The following is a 21711-nucleotide window of genomic DNA, read 5'->3' on the forward strand; positions in this document are numbered from 1 at the left end:
TAGGAAGGATTTGTGCAATTGAGAAATATAAATTTCTCTTTAAGAGAAATGTTGTTATAATAAAATATGACTGTTTGTGGATAATTTTGTGTGTGTGTGTGTGTGGGGGGCTGGGGCGCTCAAAGGTGGTCTCGCCCAGGGTGCAATTCAATGTAGAACCGCCACTGCCCTTATGACACTTTTAAGGTGATTTTATGTCATTTTTGGAGCTTGAAAAATTCAGGTCACTGATTGCTAAACAGAAACATCCTCTTTTGTGTTCCATGGAAGTAAGAAGGCCATCCAGATTTGCACTGACATATGGATGGGTAAATAATGACAGAATTGTAATTTTTGAGTGAACTACTTCATTAAAGAGCAAAGTGGTAACCTGATATCGACGTTATGTCATGTAAATATTAAGAAGTCTTTCTTTCTTCCTGTAATGAGGGAAGCACAGGAATGTTTGGAATGTTCCACTTAAAGCTGATCTCGGAGGTGCTCCTGTGCTCCGTGTATGGGCGTGGAGGAGCACATTCAGCAGTTCTGTTCACACGGAGAAATTTATAGGGATGTCGAGGTGAGACACAAGTGTGGTTTGAAATAATTCTGCAAATGCGCAAAAAAGGAGTGTTTTCATGTGAACAGCGCAGCAGCGATGCACGCGTTATTTCTTGAGTGTTGCGGGAGAGCAGAGGGCGGGTGTTCGCTTCATCCTCTTCCGCTCGCTGTCGCGTTTCGCTCGGGTTAAATACTGCTGCGCTTCCCAGATCATCTTCCATAGTCAAACCGAGCGACAGCAGCAGCCAGAAAACATGTGAGTTACTGATTCACTGCTTTATGTCTGTTCAGTATGATGGAGGATATATGTATGTTGATTCTATCGGCTCGTTCACCTGCAGAGGTGATGATCATGACAGTGGAGAGATACTGCATGTTGAAATGAGGAATCTGGAGGCATTTTATTTTACAATAGAATTTTCCTCAATATTTTGCGCTTTGAACAATACAGCCATCCTAGCGTCTCTAAACATTTCATTTCTATGATTTTATATCCTCTTGCATTACTTGAGCATTGGTGAGCATCTTTAAAAGGCCATTTTCTTAAAATGATATCTGCTCATATAGTAGACTAAATGTCATGTTTTAACCACAAAATTGAGATTATATATTATCTATACTATATGCTGGAGCTGCTTCCCCCGACCCGACTTCGGATAAGCGGTTGAAGATGGATGGATGGATATTATCTATAATACTGCATGATGTTGCTGGCGATTGATAAATCGTATTTCTTTTGAATTTTATGCGTCGTTTTATTTTTAAAAAAGATCTAAAACTGGTTGCCAAAAAAAAAAAAAGATGTCAAAACAACCTTTTTCCATCTGATTAAAAACTGAGTTATATATATTGACTGGAGTCATATATGCAAATGTGGGCATATTTAATAAGAGTGTGTCTAATTTGCATATTGTAAACGTTTAAATGGGTAAATTGATAAAATAATTCTTGCTTCTATGTTTTTTATCTTTATATGGCAAAGTGGTATAAATGTATAATTTTAACCTATTCATGTGTAGTGCTTCCTCTTTGAAGGAACATGAAAATTGTCATATTTTACTCACTCTCTTCCAAACCCATATTGTTTTCTTTCTTCAGTGAATCACAAAAGCAGATGGTTGAATGTTGGTGCAACTTTTCTTCCAAACAACAAAAGTGGATGGCAGTTTATACTGCCAAAAGTGACCACAAAAAAGCATAACATGACCATAGAATGAGTCAGTTTGACTGATGTCATGAAACAGAGTGAAATGTAAGATATTTTACACTGAAAATCTTTCCTTCTGTCAGAGATCTCAAATCTCATTCGTGCTTGTGTTCAGTTCAAAAAAGGCCCATTTGAACACACCAGGTTAGATGTCATTAGCCCTAAATGCCATTGATTCTCTCATGTCATGTGGCAAAACGTGACACATTTAAAAATGTTATCATGGATGTGATTTGTAACTGCATGCTCAGACTGGACGCAAAGATTCCAGCAACAAGTCATTTGTCTGTGCACACTAAAGGTGGATGATGTTCAGAGACGTGACTCAATCACAACCAATCAGTCATTTAGAGCAGGAATTTGGACTAATAAAATGTCACTGTGGGCGGGGCTACCAGTGTGATGTAGCAGAAATTCAAAACAAGCGACTGACCAAATGGCCTATTGGTTGTAGCGATTAATTGCACCAAAACTGAGATGGTCTGTCTCAGTCCTGCAAGACTACAAGTTACACCCCCTTCAAATGTCCACATTAATCCGGAGACGCTGTCAATCTACACTGACATTTTCAAACATTTTCCAAAAGTTGCTCATCCTCATTAATATGTTGAAAAACACTTACTACAGTGAAAAAAGTACTCTGAAATGCAATTCCTCATGTTCCACTGTTGGACAGAAATTCGGAGTAAACTTCTTTGTTGCTTTTGAAGGAATGCAATGTGAAGTTTGTACAAAGTAACATTTATCTTTAACAATGCTATCAAAGTTGATATCAGACACAGCAAATCCACTACATCATAGGCCACCATCTTGATTGTTAAATGGATCACATGTAGAGGTCGACCGATATTGTTTTTTTCAGGCCGATGCCGATTTTTGAACTCCGGGTCGGCCGATTAATGCTGCCGATTTATTTTGGCCGATATTTGGCCGATATGTGCTTGTTTTTAACCTCTTATTTGAACCTTTTATTTGAAAGATAAAATGTAACACAAATAATTACTTAAGACAGGCAACATTTCTCAACAAATACATTTATTGAACACTTGACCAATCTGCACTTGTACACTTAAAATTAAAAATGTATAATGTAAAAACATATTGTATAAATAATGTATAACAAATAAATTAAATAAACAAAGCAGGTGTTACGAACTGCTCCGAGACACGAAGGTTGAGATCCAAATGCAGCTTTAATTAAGGGACAATCCAGACACGTAATCCAATATTCAGAGCATCCAAGAGAAGCACAGGCATAACTAGGGATGGGTATCGTTAAGGTTTTAATGTATTACTATCTTACCGATACTGCTTATCGATCCGGTACTTTAACGGTATTCTTAACGGTTCTTTTTGTTATATATATATATATATATATATATATATATATATATATATATATATATATATATTACACAAATATAAACGTTATATAGGCACAGTGATTTAATTTCAGGAAGGTCTACTAACATTACTGTTCAGGTGTGGTCTAAAAAGAAATCTAATAAAGTAATCAATTGTAAAATAATACTGCATAGTTTATCATAGATAGATTAATGGTTATTAATGCAGAAGTTATTCATTCAAGAGCTGTAAGTGATTTTCTCTTTGCCTTTTGTTGTTTGATTCGCAGTAATGGCTCAATCGTCAGCATGTTTATTAGACTGCTTCCCCTTTAAGACAGAGTCTAATAGACTCCTGATGCAGCATATTGTCTCAAAACTATTTCCATAACTACGTCCATTTAAGACATAAACTGTGTTTAAGTGAATCTCCAAGCCGGTCGTTTTGACATATTTGTGTGTATATTTGATAATTTAGATGCGCACATGAAACCCAAAGTAGCGTATACTTTGCTTGTCTCGTTGCGGTGTGTTTCGGAACGCGCGCCGCCTTGGGAACGGTATCTCTTGCGCTCTTTTTATTATTAAACGCGTCCCGCAATTTAGCAACAGTAGCTAGACTGCATTATACAACAATCACCGATCATGCTGATTCTGACATTAAGTTTGAGTTTTAGGGAGAAATGTCAGTGCACCGCTGTGAAGGAAGTTGTGCAAGACAGAATGCGGCTTATGTATAAATATTCTTTTTATAATCTTTGGAAGGTGAAATCTAAAATAAAATCAGACTAATATCACAGATCTAAAGTGTAACCAGACTACGTTGAATGTTTAGTTCTGTCACTCATTAAGCTGGGCTGTGTTGTGCTCGCTGTGGCACTGCGTGAGCGAGATCTCTCTCTCTCTCTCTCTCTCTCTCTCTGACTGCGAATAGCTAAATTGCAACACAGACAAATGGTTTCATATTATTATACATAGAAATGTCTGGCGAGATAAAATAACTTTCTCTTTATAGCAGTAATAAATGTATTTTCTTAATTTCTCCAGTACCGACAGCAGAACCGATAACGTCCGAGCTTACCAAAGCCAGTCCTTCAATAGCCTATAGTGTGTTGGTATCTTTTTATTCTTTGCATTGAGTGACAACCCTCTCAAATATAAGACACAAACAGAACAAATAAAAGTCTCAGATTCACTGTCTGTAATTGCAAAATTCTTGCTTCCTTATTGTGACATGATAGCAACCCTTCTGCTGTGATAATGCAACTTCAAATACGCTATCAATATCCAAAGTAGCCGAACGTCATGTCAACTATCGCGTTTGTCACGTTTTTTCTTGAAGTTGGCAGTAACATATCAAAAGTTTTAGTTAAATATAAAGAAGTTATACAAATTTAATCCTTACCGTTTTCTCCAAGGAACTTAGCTCCTTCCTTAGGCACTGGATGAGGTCTGCTCACTCTGCTGGAAAATGACTCTAGGGGCAGCGTGCGTCGAACACATGTTCCACAACAACACTAGGCTGCCCACAGATGCGCCTGCCTAATAATCGGCTTGATATGCGTGGATATTGGCCGATGCCGATTATGTTAAAAAATGCAAAAAATTGGTCGACCTCTAATCACATGACTGTATCTCATGACAACAAATATGTAAATATTATCTAATTTTTGAATATACTGTTTCCCCTGTCCACACTACAATGCAAATACAGCATTTCCAAAGTTGGGAAAACATTTTAGAAAAGCTCTGAAAAATTCTGTCTCAGTGTGGACCGACGGTCAAAATGTAGTGAAAAAGATGATCTTTCTTTTTAAAAAACATTTCTACCCTTTTTCTCTCAATTTGGAATGCCAATGCTCGTGGTGGCATAGTGATTTACCTCAATCCAGGTAGCTGAGGACAAATCCTAGCTACCTCCATGTCTGAGACCATCAATCCACGATCTTATCACGTGGCTTGTTGAGCAAGTTGCCACGGAGACATAGCATACTTGGAGGCTTCACACCACCCATCGCGGCATACATGCTCAACTCACAACACACCACACCGAGAACGAGAACCACGTTATAGTGATCACTAGGAGGTGTGACTCTACCTTCCCTAGCAACCAGTTCAATTTGGTTGCTTAGGAGACCTGGCTGGAGTCACTCTGCACACCTTGGGATTCGAACTAGCAAACTCCAGGTGTGATAGCCAGCATCTTTACCACTGAGCTACCGTTATCTTACACATAACTTCCACTTCCACATAAACAAGTAAGTTCAGTTTACTATTTATATCTTCCGTTTAATAATATGATATGTGACATATCATTTAAAAGTCATTCTTCGTCATATTTAAAGAGAAAATTAATTATACAGCGATTGCATGGGATTTTAAAAGTTCTTGGAGCCAATAGAATCGTTTGATGATCCAATGGGTACGTTGCGTGTTGTGGGCGTGTCGTGAAGGGGGTGTTCCTTATAGTCTTGTGGGACTCAGACAGATAGAGATGGGTGATACCAATTATTTTCTTTTTGGTTCGATACCAATAATTTAAAGTCCAATATCGACAAAACCAATACTGATACTTTTATGATTTTTTTTGCGATTTCTTGTGATAAAATGGGTCATTTAAAATATTATTTTTAGTAATTATTTAAGTCATAATTATTACTATTTGTTTTTACATTTGTGAGCCTAAACAGTAACTTATTAGCCTTTTTTAAAAAAAATTTATTAACCATAGTTTCACTACAGTAACTAGAGTTTAACCATGGGATTTAGTTAAACCATTGTTAACCATAGTTACTACTACAGTATTACTGTAGAAAAACCATGATTTCATCCCAAAAACAAACAAAAAACAATAAAACAAACAAACAATCATACTTGGTTACTAAAATATAACTTTTGTAAAACCATGGTTACCAATTTTTTTAATTACTTATTAACAACAATTACCCACAAAATCATGATAAGAAATGTCACCTTTAGTTATGTTGTTATTTTAGTGTGCATTTACTCCAGAAGCTGTTTCTCTGGTTTTCTATCATTACCTCTATATGATCCCTCTTGTTTGAACAATTCTTGTGACAGTGCAATCGCTTGTCTGCTTGTGTCTTTCAGCATGAATGTTAAGATCAAGGAAATAAGAAATAGTTCCCATCTTACACAAGTATTTGCTAATATAGCCTAATCCTTTTTATTTCACTTTGAAGCTTATGATTATTGTTGGTATACAATGGTAACCAAATTATTATATCCCTAGTTACATTTAATTGTTATTTTTATAGAATCTATATTTTTGTGTCAGGATCGTCATTTTTGATACAACATCAGTATCAAAAGTATCGATACTTTAGGATCTATCCACCCATCCCTACAGACAGATACACTTAAAAAAAGAAGACGAGAAGAAGCTGAGCTAGTAGGCTAACTGTAGAAAATGAAAGCTTTATAGCTTTAGTTTAGCTTTATTTAGTTTATTAATATGATATATTACATAAGTTAAAATCTTTGTCATATGTACATAGTTAAGACATCACAAATTCTACATCGCATAGGATTAAAACATTTCTTTCAGCCAAAAGAGTAGCTTTGTGATCCTAGAGGGCATTACCTGTACTGGCCAATCCTTGTAGTCTTGCGGGATGCGGACAGATACACTTGGAAAAAACTAGGTCAAGGTGGAAGAGACGGCTTTTATCACTTGTTGCTTCTCAGAATATTCACATTGTATGCTAATATTAGGTTAGTATTCTATTCTGAACATTAGCCATGGTGTAACCTCCAGTAAACCTACATTATAGCGGTTCCTAACTGGTTTTGCTCCACAACCCAAATTTGACATTAGACATCAAGTGGTGAATGTTTCAGGCATTAACATGAATGATTAGGAAAATTAATTTTTGTAAATGTAGAAACAACCGCAGAAGTTTGATTTGCAATATAATTTGGTTTCTAAATGTTTCTTGAATTTCTCAGCCAATTTATTGCCATCCTGTCCTACAAATCCAAAATGCCTTAACTACACCAACTGAGAAAAATTGCATCAAATTTTGTGATTGTCCAGCCAAGTGTGGATTATCAAATGTTTACACAGTTTATTTCTGAATCTGAGCATAGTCGAGCCATCTGTCAGAGGACAGATCATAGTCTAACATACCCCATTTGGGTTATATAGAACAGAGACAATGTGTAAGCCTAGTTACTTCATCTTGGCTTTGCAGGCCAGCATACTCTCTGAAACTACAGTATATGGTAACATTTTCTCCTTTATTTTTTCTCCTCATTCTCTATTATATGCATTAAGCATTATTTTTTCACTGCTGTCTGTGACCCTATCACAACAGACAGTCCACTTGAGAACCACTGACCTAAATCATCTAAAATCTAAATTGCATTACCTTTCAATGTATTCCATACATATATACATATATATGATACATATATATGTTGTATTCCCACAGATGAGAGGTCATGTGATATAGCTCATGTTTGGGGAAGTGTGTCAGTGCTACTGCTGCGCTGTGGTTCAGTTCCGAACAGCGCCAACATACAGGTGATTTACATCCTTCGACATGGAGCCCAAACCCGGCTGCTGCGCAGCATCGGTGCCCAACTCACAGTGTGATCTCAAGGGGAATATCTACGAGACCATCAGTGAGGGTAACGTGAATAAACTGGAGGGCGTGGCCCTGGTGCGGGGGGGCAGTGACCCAAGCTCGTACCCGTCATCCAAACACCCGGCGGGCGCCCGGAACAGGTTCATCCGCAGGAGTCTGTGGTTCAGTGACAATGACGAGCACCCGTTGGATGATTGCGCCCTGGAATGCAACGAGCGGAATAAGATGCTCGGCATCAACCTACAGACAATATTGGACCGAACTCTTGGGGTCCAATCCACTTTACAAGAAGGTTCGTGCACCGAAAGCCAGAAGGACCCGGGCGGCACCAGTGCCGATGAGGAGAAAGAAAGAACGGACCACAAAAGAGACGCAACGGATGGCGTTAAGACTAGCATAAAGGCTTCCAGTGAGGAGAATGAGGAAGAAGCGGAGATGAAGGCTGTTGCCACCTCTCCAAGTGGACGCTTTCTCAAGTTTGACATAGAGATTGGCCGCGGCTCTTTCAAGACGGTCTACAAAGGTCTGGACACGGACACTTGGGTGGAGGTGGCCTGGTGTGAACTTCAGGTGTGTATCCATCCATATTAGAGTAGTTTTAGAGTGAATATGCAACCTCCGAATAACACAAGTGATTATGTGAACATGATTACTTCCTGATTCCCACAGGAAACACTCCCACTCCCATCTCTCTGTCACCCAAACAGTACACAATTAAAGCAATAGTTCACCCGTAAATGAAAATGTGCTCTCCCTATTGTCGCTCCAAACCCTTATGATTTTCTCTCCTCCAAGAAACACAAAAGGTGAAAGTCTTCACATGGGTCATTTGCCAAATAATGTGAATTGTGACTCTGTGCTGTCAAGCTCAAAAAAGGCCAAAAACACCATAAAACCACAGTAAAAGTAATCGATGCGAGTATTCTGAAGCATACGAACACTTGGCGTGATGTCATTTAAGTGTGAAGAAATGGTGTGTGTGTGTGTGTGTGTGAGAGAGAGAGAGAGAGAGAGAGATGATAGCAAGAGAAATAGTGCTCTGGCGTGTGTTGTTTACCTGTGTCTGTCGCAGCTCTTGTCAGCTTTGACATCGCTTCAAACGGTGAAACTGTTAGTTTAACTACACTTCTCAGCAGCATCGTCATTCTTGAAAAGAGTTTTCAGTTGCTCAACTGTTTTATTAAGTCTCGTGTGTGTTGACATCAAGGCTCTGTGTGTTGCCCACGAGTGTATGTGTGTGTGTGTGTGTGTGTGTGTGTGTGTGTGTCAGTGTGTGTCAGTGTGTGTAAGTGTGGGTGAGAGCAAACGAGAGACAGAGAGGGAGCATGACTGTGCTTTCCACAGAAATGTAAATAAATGTAGGATAATATAGACATTATTTGTCATTCTAATCTGATTTATCTAACCAATTTCTTTGTTTAAATTGGTTATTTTGCTGTGATAACCTGTACGGCTCTTTGAAATAACTGAAATTATTTGGTCAACCAATCAGAATCAAGCCTTCAAGAAACCTGTGGTGTAAGTACTAATAGTTAAAAATAATAACCTTAAACAGAGTACCCCCATCTTTTTCATGGTGAGATATAAATAAGTATACAATCAAATTTGAACAGGGATTGGTCACCAAAATTATTTTAATAAAAACATACAATAGCAAAGAGTCGTAGTTGTGAATAGAAATTTGCAGCAGAAGTATCTATAAAAGCGTTTTTAAATCCTCATCTAGTAATAATAAATGACTGTGATTGGCCCATCCTGGCCAGCGCTGAGAGAAGTAACAGGAATCATGTGACACTGTTGTCACTGCACTGCTTTGGTAGCGGTCTGGACCTCAGGACAATATTTTACACCTGATTAATTAATGATACAGAAAAACTGAAATAACCACTGAAATAAAAACGGAGCTAAGACAATTTAAAAATGTATGTCACGTGGTGCCCCTGGACATGCGCCCTATCACCTGTATGATTAATCCAGCTCTGAAGTTGTTACTCTCTTACAAATCAAATCATTAATAAAATGATAAAATAAATTATAACGGCTACATTGATAACATCACCCCTCATTGGTCCTCATTGTCTTGTGACACATCATGTACTGTAATAAGAACCAATGAGGTAAATAATTGCAGAAGTTTCCTTTTTGTGTGAACTATTCTTTAAAGAAAGTCACCAGAAGGCATGCCAATGCTATTTTACATTTCCACTTTATTATTTACATTTGCATGTCCTGAAGAAACTTTCTTAACAAAGCTGAATGTGTTTTAAAATAATGTGTTCTGTGTGGTTGCTAGCGAGTTCTGAGTGGTTGCTAGGGTATTCTGAGAGGTTGCTAGGGCATTCTGAGAGGTTGCTAGGGCATTCTGAGAAGTTGCTAGGGCATTCTGAGAGGTTGCTAGGGCATTCTGAGAAGATGCTAGGGTATTCTGAGAGGTTACTAGGGCATTCTGAGAGGTTGCTAGGGCATTGTTAGTTTCTTCTGAGTTGTCCAAGTCAAAAGAGCTAATACTCAAGTCTAGGGTGGCAACCCATTATTCAGAACCAGTTCTTTTAAATAATAATAATAATACCAGAACCATATGATCTTTATGACATTTGGTTCCATTAACGGTTCTGAAACATGCATTCATTTACAGATGCAAGATCATACTAAAATACTGTAACAGAGTTTCCTACACTATCAGCGGCACTGCACTTATATAGTGCCTTTTCAACCTTTTTTAAGCAGTTTGCACACACACCAATGACAGCAGAGCTGCCATGCAAGGAGCCTGCCATTGGGAGCAACTTGGAGTTCACTGTCTTGCCCAATGACAATTCAGCATGTGGAGTCATGTGGGCCGGGAATCGAACCGCCAACCCTGCGATTAGTGGCCGACCCGATCTACCACCTAAGCCACAGCTGCCCCTCCTGCAACACTGCTACTAAATCAGAAGCGCAAGTCTGATTCACAAGTTACTGAATGACTCTTATCTGACACAGCAATACCTAAAGTATCAAATCTACAGAATGAATGACTCCTTCTAGCCACATCTTTTTAGTGAATAACTTTCATTCATTTCGTCATGTCCTACTCAAAATTAACCCAGAACTTTTACTGTGCTATGTGAACTTCAGAGAAACTACTGGATGGTTGTTTAAGTGACAATGTGTAGATAAAGATACACATTATGAGTTTTATTGTAATTACTAGCATTTAAACGTAAAAATTAGAATGAATCAAATATCATAATTAGTCTGTTTAAACACCTTTTGCAAGAATCTGTTCTGTAAAAATATGAAATGATCTCATCATTTGGGAACAGACTGCTGAGGGCAATAAATCCAATATTAATTGCATTTGTTTTTTCCTAATATTTCTTCCTTAAATGCATTAAAAGGAATCAGAATCTGAACAAGAATCGTTAAATTATGATATTGATATTCAGTCTATGGGATTTTTCGCCTGTTTTCACGATGTTTAAGGGCCATAATTAGTCACTTCATGCGTATTGATGGATCAGATTGCTATGAGATTGGGTAAGCTCTTATTTTTTTTTACACTTGAACACATAAATGGATGTAAATGCATTAACACTTGGCCGAGTCTTGTCTTGTATACAATTGTTTACAATACACAATGTTTCAAGGCAGCTTTACAGAAAATGATGATTTAATGTCTATAATGTCTTAAATGTTTTCGTTTCCTTTTCTTATGTGCCATGGTAAAACCTATCTGTGTTTCTGTCAGTGTTGTTCTCAATGCTGTGTGATAAGCGTCTTTAGCTGCACACTGGAATGTGGCATTGCTGATGGTGATAATAGACGTATGAAAACACAGATTCAGGTCGTGTCCAGGTTTGCCTGTTCATGTGTTTGTGCTGACTGTAGGTAAACAAGAATAAACGGTGTGGAAGTGTTTCATTGTTAAAGTGGGTCAGTGCAGGGAATGGACCATTGTTTTATACAGATTGCATGTTTAAGTATTTTGTAAAACCCTTAATAGTAATTCTTTTCAAATCTGTTGACCCTTGACCACATGAAACTGATGTTAACATATGAGATCATTTAACTGTTGATTCTGTAAGTATTTTTCCTATTGTTACATATACTGTAGAATAAAAGAGTGATTTTAGGATTTTAAGAATGGACATTGGGTTAGTTCATAGATCGTAATTAAGTGGAAAATCAATATTTTTGCCTAGCCCTAGTGCCAAACACGTGAGAGAGTCGCAGCATGTCCATCTCTTTTGCTCCTCATAGAAGCTTCTCTGACTACACTGAGGAACACCGCTTTCAAAATGTGAACTTATTTAGATGACCTGCTCCTTCTTTATTGAAATGCTGGACATGATATGAATACACTGTATTTGTAAATTGTAAAAAAATCCATCTTCAGTTTTGTCAGATAATCTCAATTGTAAAAGTTGATTAATGTCAAAAAAAGTGAGTTTACTTAAAACAATCAAGTCAACTTTTATGCCATTTTAGTCAGAGCATTTAAGTCAAGTTTGGTGGTGAAAGTAAAACATACAGACTTTTGAGCATGCTCAGTTTGATCACTGATCCTTCAACACCCCCCTATTTGAAACTTTGTGCACCTCTGTGAAATGGAAGTTTAAATGTTACTGTTGTAAGTCTATAAAGCCATGCTCTACCATGGAAAATCAGGAAATATGTGGGAATTGAAATCTCGACTCATATTTTTAATGATGTTATCCATTTGTTAAAGTCATGGAAAGGTCTTGAAAATTCATGGGTCAAAATCTGTGGGAGACTTGTCAAGCTGAGCTCTGTGAACTTCACATTGTTCCGTCTGCTTCTGAGCATGCCCACTGGAGAAGCATTGTTGCTAAAGACATTACCCACAATTCCCTGTGCTTGAATTTATTTAAGTGTGTTTGGTCAAATTGTGCTGACTTATGAGGACATATAAATCTTTTGTAAATAATCTGTTTTGAATTAATAGATGTTTTTGCTCTTTGTGTTTTTAATTATGTTTTGCTGTAAAAAGTTGTGTTTTGTTTAAAGTCACCATCAGGGTGATTAGTGTTTGCTTGATGAAGTTTCTTTATTTATGAAGTTGATTCTTAAAAATTAGAAGTATTTGTGACCTACACCATCTTTTAAGTTAGAACAAATATTTTGTCTCTTGGTGGGGCTCAAACATGAACTTTTGTCAAAATATGGATCTGCTTGAAAATATTTGATATTATATTATTTTCAAGAATATTGATAATTATGGACAGCTATTCTTAAAAATGCAAGTTTATTGAACTTAATAATCATTGATATTTTTGAGTTTGCTGAACTTATTGTATTAAGCTCATGGAACTTACTCAGAAATGCTTTGCTGCTGATTGCCTTCTTTAAGTTTACTCAACTTTTCATTTTTTACAGTGTTGAAAATAATTATTGATACATGGTTCTATAATCATGGTCACTATAATATTGTGAGAAAAAGTACCGCAATGTATATAGATTGTATCGACACTGCCCTACCACACAATATACTGTAGAGTGGATTGGTGGCGGTTTGTGGGCTAGGTTGCTAGCTAACTGCCTACTAACCTGCAAAATCCACTAACTGATTAGGTCTTTTGTGAATTTCAGTTGGATTATAAATCTGTCCATCTGTACAGAAGATGTGTGTGTTAATGTTTTTGTAAGAAAGAAATGGACACCATAGATCTTCGTGTCGATTGTGTGAAAGGTTTATACTCGTGTGGAATGCTAAAAAGCGTTTTGTGCTGTTGATTGTGGAGTCTAGGATCAAATCTGTTAATGTGTATCTGGCATTCTGCCTAACTGATAGACTGAAGCCACATCAGGTGAATTTGTGCTGCATCAACACTCACACAGAGAGAATGTACTTTACACTGACATGAGCTTCAAACTACTGCTGCCAGCTTAGAAAAAAAGAAGGATGGAGAGATACAGGCGTGCTTGGGAATACTAAGTTACTGATTCTAGCATACTCTGCAGAACCGATGTCATGATTGAAAGTTTAAAGAATCTGCCATTGATTCTTAAACACATTGATCTTCAATGTCTGTGGTGGTGACCGACTCTGCCAAGCAGTATATACCAAACTGTTCTCATAAAATCATGTTACTATACACACGTTATATTTTTGCAAGCTAATGAACATATTGTGGCAGTTCCCCTTCTGTCACTCACTCAACGTTGTGTCGATTGTAGTGACACAAGGGGCTTCTTTCAGGAGCCCCGGATACCTCTTAATATGAAAAAGGCCAATGCCAAATTGGTGAACAGAATTTGCATGTCCTGCCCCCGGACATACGGGTATAAAAGGCGGGATGTGCCTCTGTTCAGTCAGATTCTTTCTTCGGAACCAAGCGGTTGTGTGTGTTCAGCGAGCTGAAACCTCACTCTGTTCCACTCACCTCTAAAAGACAGCTTTCCTGTTGGATCTACGACGCATTGCCAGCGGCTTTCTCCCTCCTGTGCACGCCAGTGCAGTCCATGGCCCTGGGCACTTCGACAGTTGTCCTTTAAAAGAGCAAAACTCCTAAAAGAGTATTATTTTCAAAAATAAAAGAGTTAACACTTGGCGTCAAACGTCTTTTTAAACGTTTGCGTTTGCGTTGTTCCTGGATGTGGCAGATATGTTTCTGACGGCCATAGGCGCTCTGCTTCTGACGGCCATAGGCGCTGCCTTGTGTCTCTGGGTCGCGATCACACCGAGAAAGCGTTGTTGCGAGAACCTGACCATGGCATCGTTGCGGTCGCGGTTTTCCTTTCTCAAAGGAAATGCCACTCCAGATGCCCCCGTGTTGTTCCTTCTTCCCACGGGATTGAGGACGACCCGGCTGGCCTTGGAGGCGAGTTGGGGAGTTCAGTGAGCACGGTTGCATATTAGTGCACGGTAAAAGGATTGGGAAGGGTTACGTGCAGTCTGATGCTCATGAGCCTTTGGCACGCTACAGCCTGCTGCACCAACATCAGCAGATCACATAACACGGTTCAGTGTAGGTGGCGCTATTGAATAGGGACCCCTTGTGTCACTACAATCGACACGACGTCGAGTGAGTGACAAAAGGGGAATGTCTTGGTTTCTAGTGTAACCCCCATTCCCTGATGGAGGGAACGAGACGTTGTGTCCCTGTTGCCACAACACTGAACCAAGCCGCTGTAATGGCCGAACCTTGTTCTTGGCACCTTAGTGCAGAACCTGACTGAACAGATGCACAATCCCTGCCTTTTATACCTGTATGTCCGGGGGTGGGACATGCAAATTCTGTTCGCCAATTTGACATTGACCTTTTTCATATTCAGAGGTATCCGAGGCTCCCGAAAGAAGCCGCTTGTGTCACTACAATCGGCACAATGTCTTGTCCCTCCATCAGGGAATGGGGGTTACACTAGTAACCTAGACGTTTCCTGGTAAACTGTTGCTACAACAACAATGACTTTTAATCTCTTTCACACGTCACTTGGAAACTGCAGATTATCAGTTCATAAACAATTCTTTTTCACCCTGTTCCTCACACAATGCTATCTTATGACATATAAACACTTTTATATAGAGCTTGACTCATTTTAACATTTGATATTAGGCTGGTATATACTGTAGTTTGAATAGTAATGAAACAGTCTGCATAAATGTTTATGTCCGCAACAGTGGTACGCTACATTGGTCATATGACCTCATCTCACTGCACGTGAGTTGCGTTCGTTGATCATCTTGCAAAAATATAGTTATTTTGCAGTCTGATATAGAGGTCAAGGTTGATATATGTTTTGATTATTAATTATTATTCTACTTTTGGAAATATCCTTTATCGACAGAAATGCACAGGTATATATTTTCCCCCATGGGTGCCATTGAAAGATTCTAGAGTATGACTGCAGCCTCTGGAGGTGAACAGACAATCTTTGACAATATTCATCCATATTTATAATTTCACGTTAATGCATATTTTGTTACTTTATTACATCATTTCTGTCATATGTAATCAACATGAATATTATAACTGTAATATACTCAAATAAATCAGAATTGAATCAAATCGTATCAGGAACAAATTGAATCAAGAGCTTGTGAATCAGAATCAGATCAAATCAGGAATTCTGTATGAATACATAGTTTCAGTAACGTCAAACCTGATATGTTGTGTTGGCATGCACATGTTTTAATCTGAACGCTGCATTATGGTGGAGGCAATGATTTTAGGAGAATAGTGACTTAAAGTTGTTTGTGTTCCTCAAATATAGTTGTCATATGATTTATGATATTGCACACAAGTCATAAAGAATACATTCATAAAACTTTATTGTGGGTTTTTTGTACTTTTTGTAGCTTGTCTGCCTCTGGTTAGTGTTTATGCTATTTTCATGTGAAGATTCTTCATAATTTCTTGAAACCCTTTTTTAAATTTTGTGATCGCAGTTCGACTTCGGATAAGCGGTTGAAGATGGATGGCTGGATGGTGATCGCAGTTGAAATATGGCAACTAAGCTTGCTTTAGTTCTCTGTTCAATTGTACTTGTTTTTTGTTCAGCAGACATTTCACCCAAAGCGACACACAGTTGACTAATCTTAGGGTTAATCAGTGGCTTACTCAAGTAATGATAGTAACCATCCAGCTCTTGATTAACGCCTACCAGTGAATGAACCTACAATTTTTGTGTCACTTGGCCAGATGCTGAACCACTGCACTTGCACACTCAAGCTTGTCCTGATCTGACAACATACAACTACTGGGTTAAGTGTAGCTAGTCTCAGCCTCAGATGTCATGCCCATGGACTGTTCATGAAGTGTCTGATATATTTTACAGAAAAATATCAAGAGCTGACTAATTAAAGGGTCATCAGACTTTGGGCTGGGCGATACATTTATGCATTTGGCAGACACTTTTATGCAAAGTGATTTACAGTGCATTTATTACATGGACAATCCCCCTGGAGCAACCTGGAGTTAAGTGCCTTACTCAAGGACACAATGGTGGTGGCTTTATAGATCAAACCAGCAACCTTCTACACCACCACTCCATATGATGATATATATTGTGGTAATGATATAAAATGTCAATCGATTTTTTTAGGGTTTTTACAAGCATTGAAACATTTTCTGCGGCCACCCAAGCAAATTTAATGACCTTCATCATGCGTTTGGTGCTTCAAAATTGCGAAATATTCTTCTCATCTCACCCGCGAATGCTTCAGGTGACTGTGGCTCGTGCTGTCTCTGGAGATCTGAAGTGCACGAGAATCCAGTAATTTTTCCGATATTTGTGCTACAGAGACAGAAGAGCTCGGAGCGGGATCACTCGTGCTACTTAATCGGGACGACTCGAGGAGCTTGTTATTAAGACAGGTGCGACATCTGTGATTCGCTCGACGATAATCACTCGTAATACAAGCGATCTGTTTCACCACGTCAAAATAAAGCACGCAAAAGAATATTCTGAAAGTCAAAAAGATGAATTTTTCATTCGGTCATTTATTTATTTAGCAAGAAGTGATATTTAGTTGATATTTATTTTCAAATGTTGAAATTGTTTATTATAAGTGTTTATTTTTTTGAACTTATATTATATTTTCTTTTAATTTTGTTTTAGTTTGCAGTTAATTTTTATTTATTTATTTATTTTGATGTTGTTTGTCTTGTTCCAAATAAAGAGGAAGTAGTTTTAATGGATAAAGTATTTAATTCACTGATAGTTCCAAATATATGCATTACAAGATGGTTATTTAGTATATAAACCCATTTTTATAGTTTTTATAGAAAAATTTGATTATATCATGATATAAATATCATTATCATGATATAAAATTACTTATATCATGATTTAAGATTTTGGTCAGATCACCCACCTCGCGGTGAAATCAGAAATAGTATGTAGGTTTTCTTCTTTAGGCAAAATCGGTCACTGCCCCAGTGGTCAAAGCTGGAAGTGTTGTTGACGTAAGGGCATGCGCGAGCTCCAGTTATTAGCGAGTTGTAGTTTAAGTTGGAAATGATGTAATTCAGTCAACAGGAATGCATAATTTATTTACTCTACCCCCTAACCCAAACCTCAACCATAAACCTAACCGTCAGTGGAGTAAAACATGTCATTTAAGAGCAGAAAAGCAACCTCAGAATTGCACTCACCATTGTTTATTTGAACGTGATTACTATCTGGATTCCACGGGACCAAGACCAAAACTTGCCATCAGTAGCTCTTAAAGGAAATGTGTTCACGCTTGAATTGATGCAAAAATTTCTGATGGGAGATGCTGCTGAATGGGGGTAATTTCAGCGTACAACTTTCGGAAGCAGCATGTCGATTACCCATATTGAGAATCGTTGTGGAAGCAAATTGATATCGATCGTAATATGCTGTAAGTGACAATGTTGACTGTATTTATTTGTGTACTGTAATGTTGATGAAGAATTGCTATAGATCCCAGAATTCTTACGGTTATACTATACCAACCCTAAAGCAAGACCGGTCTCCGTGTTGTTTTGGAAATATTTGGCTACTGCATTTGTATTCAGGCACAATGACTAGAAAAAGTATGCTGCAATTGTGACTGCTGCAGGAGACGAGAAAGGGAATGTTCTGTCATCCAAAAATAGCTAGACTCTCAACGGAATGGAACAGAATGCAGAACGCAGAGCTTTCAAGATGCCTAGACTTGTTATCTATGAAGTCGGTTAGCAGGAATTACAATGAGCTACTGCTTTTGAAATGAGGAAACAAAATAAATAAAATAAAATAAACCTGGCCCTGGCTTGAGTGTTAGGCCTGGAGAACAATGGTGCTGCTGTGGACAGATACCTGTTTGTGTCCAAACAACCTGATTCTTCTGTAATGCAGTGAAAGAGATCTTTTATTCGAAGTCAACAGGAAACAGCATTCACAACCCATTTTACTTCCATAATGTGATGTGTTTTTATGATTTTACTTCCAAAAAAGAAAGTACAACTAAAAATTGTGAATGAATTGGACTGTGAAAAGTGGGCGTTCCATACCATAATGTAGCCAGAGCTGAATGAATTTGCTAAAAAATAATGCCAAAGTAGCTTTTTGACTATGGTTAACATTATCAGGTAGCTAAAACGGCCTTGGTGACAACAGAGCAAGTTATTACTTTTTCATGAAAGATTATGCATAATCTTTTTTTAAATTCAGAATAATGTGCACTCATGAGTAACAAAATGACCAGAAATGTGTGTTAAAATTAAATATGGTCAATTTTGATTTAATGTTGTTCAGAATTACTGATTGATAAAGTCTGTTGATGTTGTACAATTCAGGTTACAATAAGAATAGTAAAAAAAACCTGTTTGGGTAATTATGTAGGTTCAGGCTAAATATAAATGTCCATTCTTCAGTGCTGTTATGTGAGTGTTGTAGCTGCATTTGTAATTGATGTCTTTCAAAGGAAGTGTTTGTTATGTGCCTGTGTGTTCTTTAACTGTCAACAACACACACACACACACACACACACACACACAAATATACATAGAGTACATAGACCAAAAATTGAACATCGTGCAGATGAAAGTAAGCTAATAATAGGGTTATGTTCAATGATATGGAAATAAAATGTACAATATTTGGACTTTTAAAGCAACTTTAATGCTTTAACTGTCTGCACCATATGTAGTGCTACAACCCTGACAGCCCCATAGTATATTAAAGAATGTGTTGATAGGTGCAGCACTAAACCCACTGATCATGTGCTTCTTTTATCCAGTTTTCATGGGAGTGCTAATTATAAGCGCAATTTTCATGCCAGCGGAAAGTGCAAGTTGGTGGTAGTTTTGCGCTGTATTGTATGTTAATGAAGTGGTGAAAATTGCAATTTGATATTTTCCCGAGAAATAGGTTATTGTGCCAAGATGTTTCAAAAGCATGTCTAATCAACAGTAGTTATATCAGTAGTTATTAATAATAATAATAATAATAATAATAATATGTTTATTTCATATAGCACCTTTCCAAACTCAAGGATGCTGTACAGCAATTAAACATAAAACATTATACTGAGAATCATTTAACAAATATACATTGCATCTCTCATTTTTCATCGCAGGCAGCAATGCTAAATTGCACATGACCCAACCCATTAGCGCTTCGGATGCACAGTTTCACCAACCCACTAGTGCCTAGACTTAGCGCATGCTTGCACAAAAATACCAAAACTCAATGGCCATGTCCGCTGACTGCACTTTTGACATAATGCTTAGCACTGCGCTTAATGCGTAGCACTTTTGAAATAGGGCCCTATATTGTTTTAATACTGTGCTAATTTTTTCAATCCGTTAACTCTAAACCTAACCCTCATATAAATCTTTTTGCATTTTTACATTTTCAATAAGACATTATTAAGTATTTTCCCCGAAATCGGCAAGTGGAGGTAAAAGTTCTGCTGCTGAAATCAGTCAGTGCTTTCACAAATTTGATTCACTGCCCCCAGTGGCCGAAGCTGGAAGTGTTCTTAACCAGTGTCAGGGTGAAATGTGAGTGCTGCCAAAAGCATAATGCAGTATTGCAGTAAACAAGAATGCATATTTTATTAACTCCACCCTCTAACCCAAACCTTAAACCTACTGTTACTGTCAGTGGAGTAAAAAATGTCATTTTAGAGCAAAAATGCAACCTCTGATTTATGCTCACCATTATTTATGTGAACAAGATTACTTCCTGGTTTCCAAGGGACCAGAACCCATGTCTCGGAGGCTGCTCTCACAACACACAACCGGTTGTGCCAGGGAGGAAGGTAAACATTTATAAATTGATGCAGAAATGTCTGATGGGAATAATGCTTGAGAGTAATTACTGATCTTGATGGTTTTGCTTGTGGTGACTGTTGGCTGCTCCCCACAATATAGTTCATTTTCATGTTTAACACAGTTAAACATGGGCAAGCTACTGAAAACACTAAGCAAGATAAGCTTCCTACAGAAAAATGAGTTAAGCAAAACTAAAAACTACACTTCAGAGAATGTAGCAATATACACTAAAAGCTGCACTCCAAAAGTAGTTTGCTTCATTTAAGCAATTTTTTTCAACCAGATGCACAAAAAATACTATCATTGACAAAGCATGTAGAAGACTTGATGTGATGTTTATAATAACAATAAAGTACAGTATTATGAAATATAAAATGCATGTGCATGTAAAAAAAGGCAAATTCATATTAATACATGCTACCTATTCAAACCCTATTTGAATATCTTTATATATATGTTTTTCATATTTATGCTACTACATCTTCAAACCCATAACCCCTTAAATATTCATTTGTTTCTCACCCACACCTAACATATCACTTCAGAAGACATGAATTTAACCATTGGATTTTTGGCACCCATTCACTTGCATTCTATGGACCTACAGAGCTGAAATATTCTTTTAAAAATCTTAATTTGTTTTCTGCAGAAGAAAGAAAGTCAAACACATCTGGGATGTCATGAGGGTGAATAAATTATCAGAGAATGTACATTTTTGGGTGAACTATCCCTTTAAATGGTGCTTTAAAGTACTTCAAAGGACACCATGGTACTTTGATAAATGATTACCATATTCATAAACCGTTGTGTTCACACAGTGCTCGCAGGTAATGTACTTGTCCAGAAAAGATGGTAATGCTATGGTACTTTCTGATGTGTTTTTGTGTAGGCAAGTGTTTCAATATTGCTTTGGTTGGAAAATGTCTTTACTTGCTGAATTATTTTACAAGATGAACACGTGTTGAAATGAATAATGACCTTCTTTATCACTGGCAAATGATAGGACGCATGTGCAGTATTCGTTGCAGGGCTTGACATTAAGCGTTGTCATGTGCTTCACCTGTCTGAGTAAAAAGTTAGTTTATCTCACTAAAACATTTCTGTAAATGTACTGCTAAATTCTAAATACAACAGTTTGCTGTAAAACATTTTGTATTTTTGTTTTCATTCTGGGAGATGGAAAGCTGGCTCATTGTGGCGTGACTAGGTTTGTGATAAATAGCTGTTATTTGCAAAGCATTTTGGGAAAATGATCATTAAAAATCCTAGTTCCCCTTCTG

At 37.6% G+C, this 21711-nt stretch overlaps 1 protein-coding gene across 7 annotated transcripts in view; it reads left to right on the plus strand.

Moving 5' to 3' along the window:
• Positions 1-509: 509 nt before the first annotated feature.
• The window catches only part of LOC127620631 (serine/threonine-protein kinase WNK2-like), a 156073-nt gene continuing 134871 nt past the window's right edge, over positions 510-21711 (plus strand). For 5 of the 7 annotated variants that reach the window (XM_052093814.1, XM_052093816.1, XM_052093818.1 and 2 more), the window contains exons 1-2: positions 572-796; positions 7545-8270. In XM_052093814.1, the coding sequence (XP_051949774.1) occupies positions 7656-8270 (615 nt within the window). In that variant the 5' untranslated portion in view covers positions 572-796; positions 7545-7655. The other 2 variants (XM_052093815.1, XM_052093819.1) reach the window with 2 other exon arrangements.

The sequence above is a fragment of the Xyrauchen texanus genome, chromosome 27, assembly GCF_025860055.1.
Source record: "Xyrauchen texanus isolate HMW12.3.18 chromosome 27, RBS_HiC_50CHRs, whole genome shotgun sequence".
NCBI lineage: Eukaryota > Metazoa > Chordata > Actinopteri > Cypriniformes > Catostomidae > Xyrauchen > Xyrauchen texanus.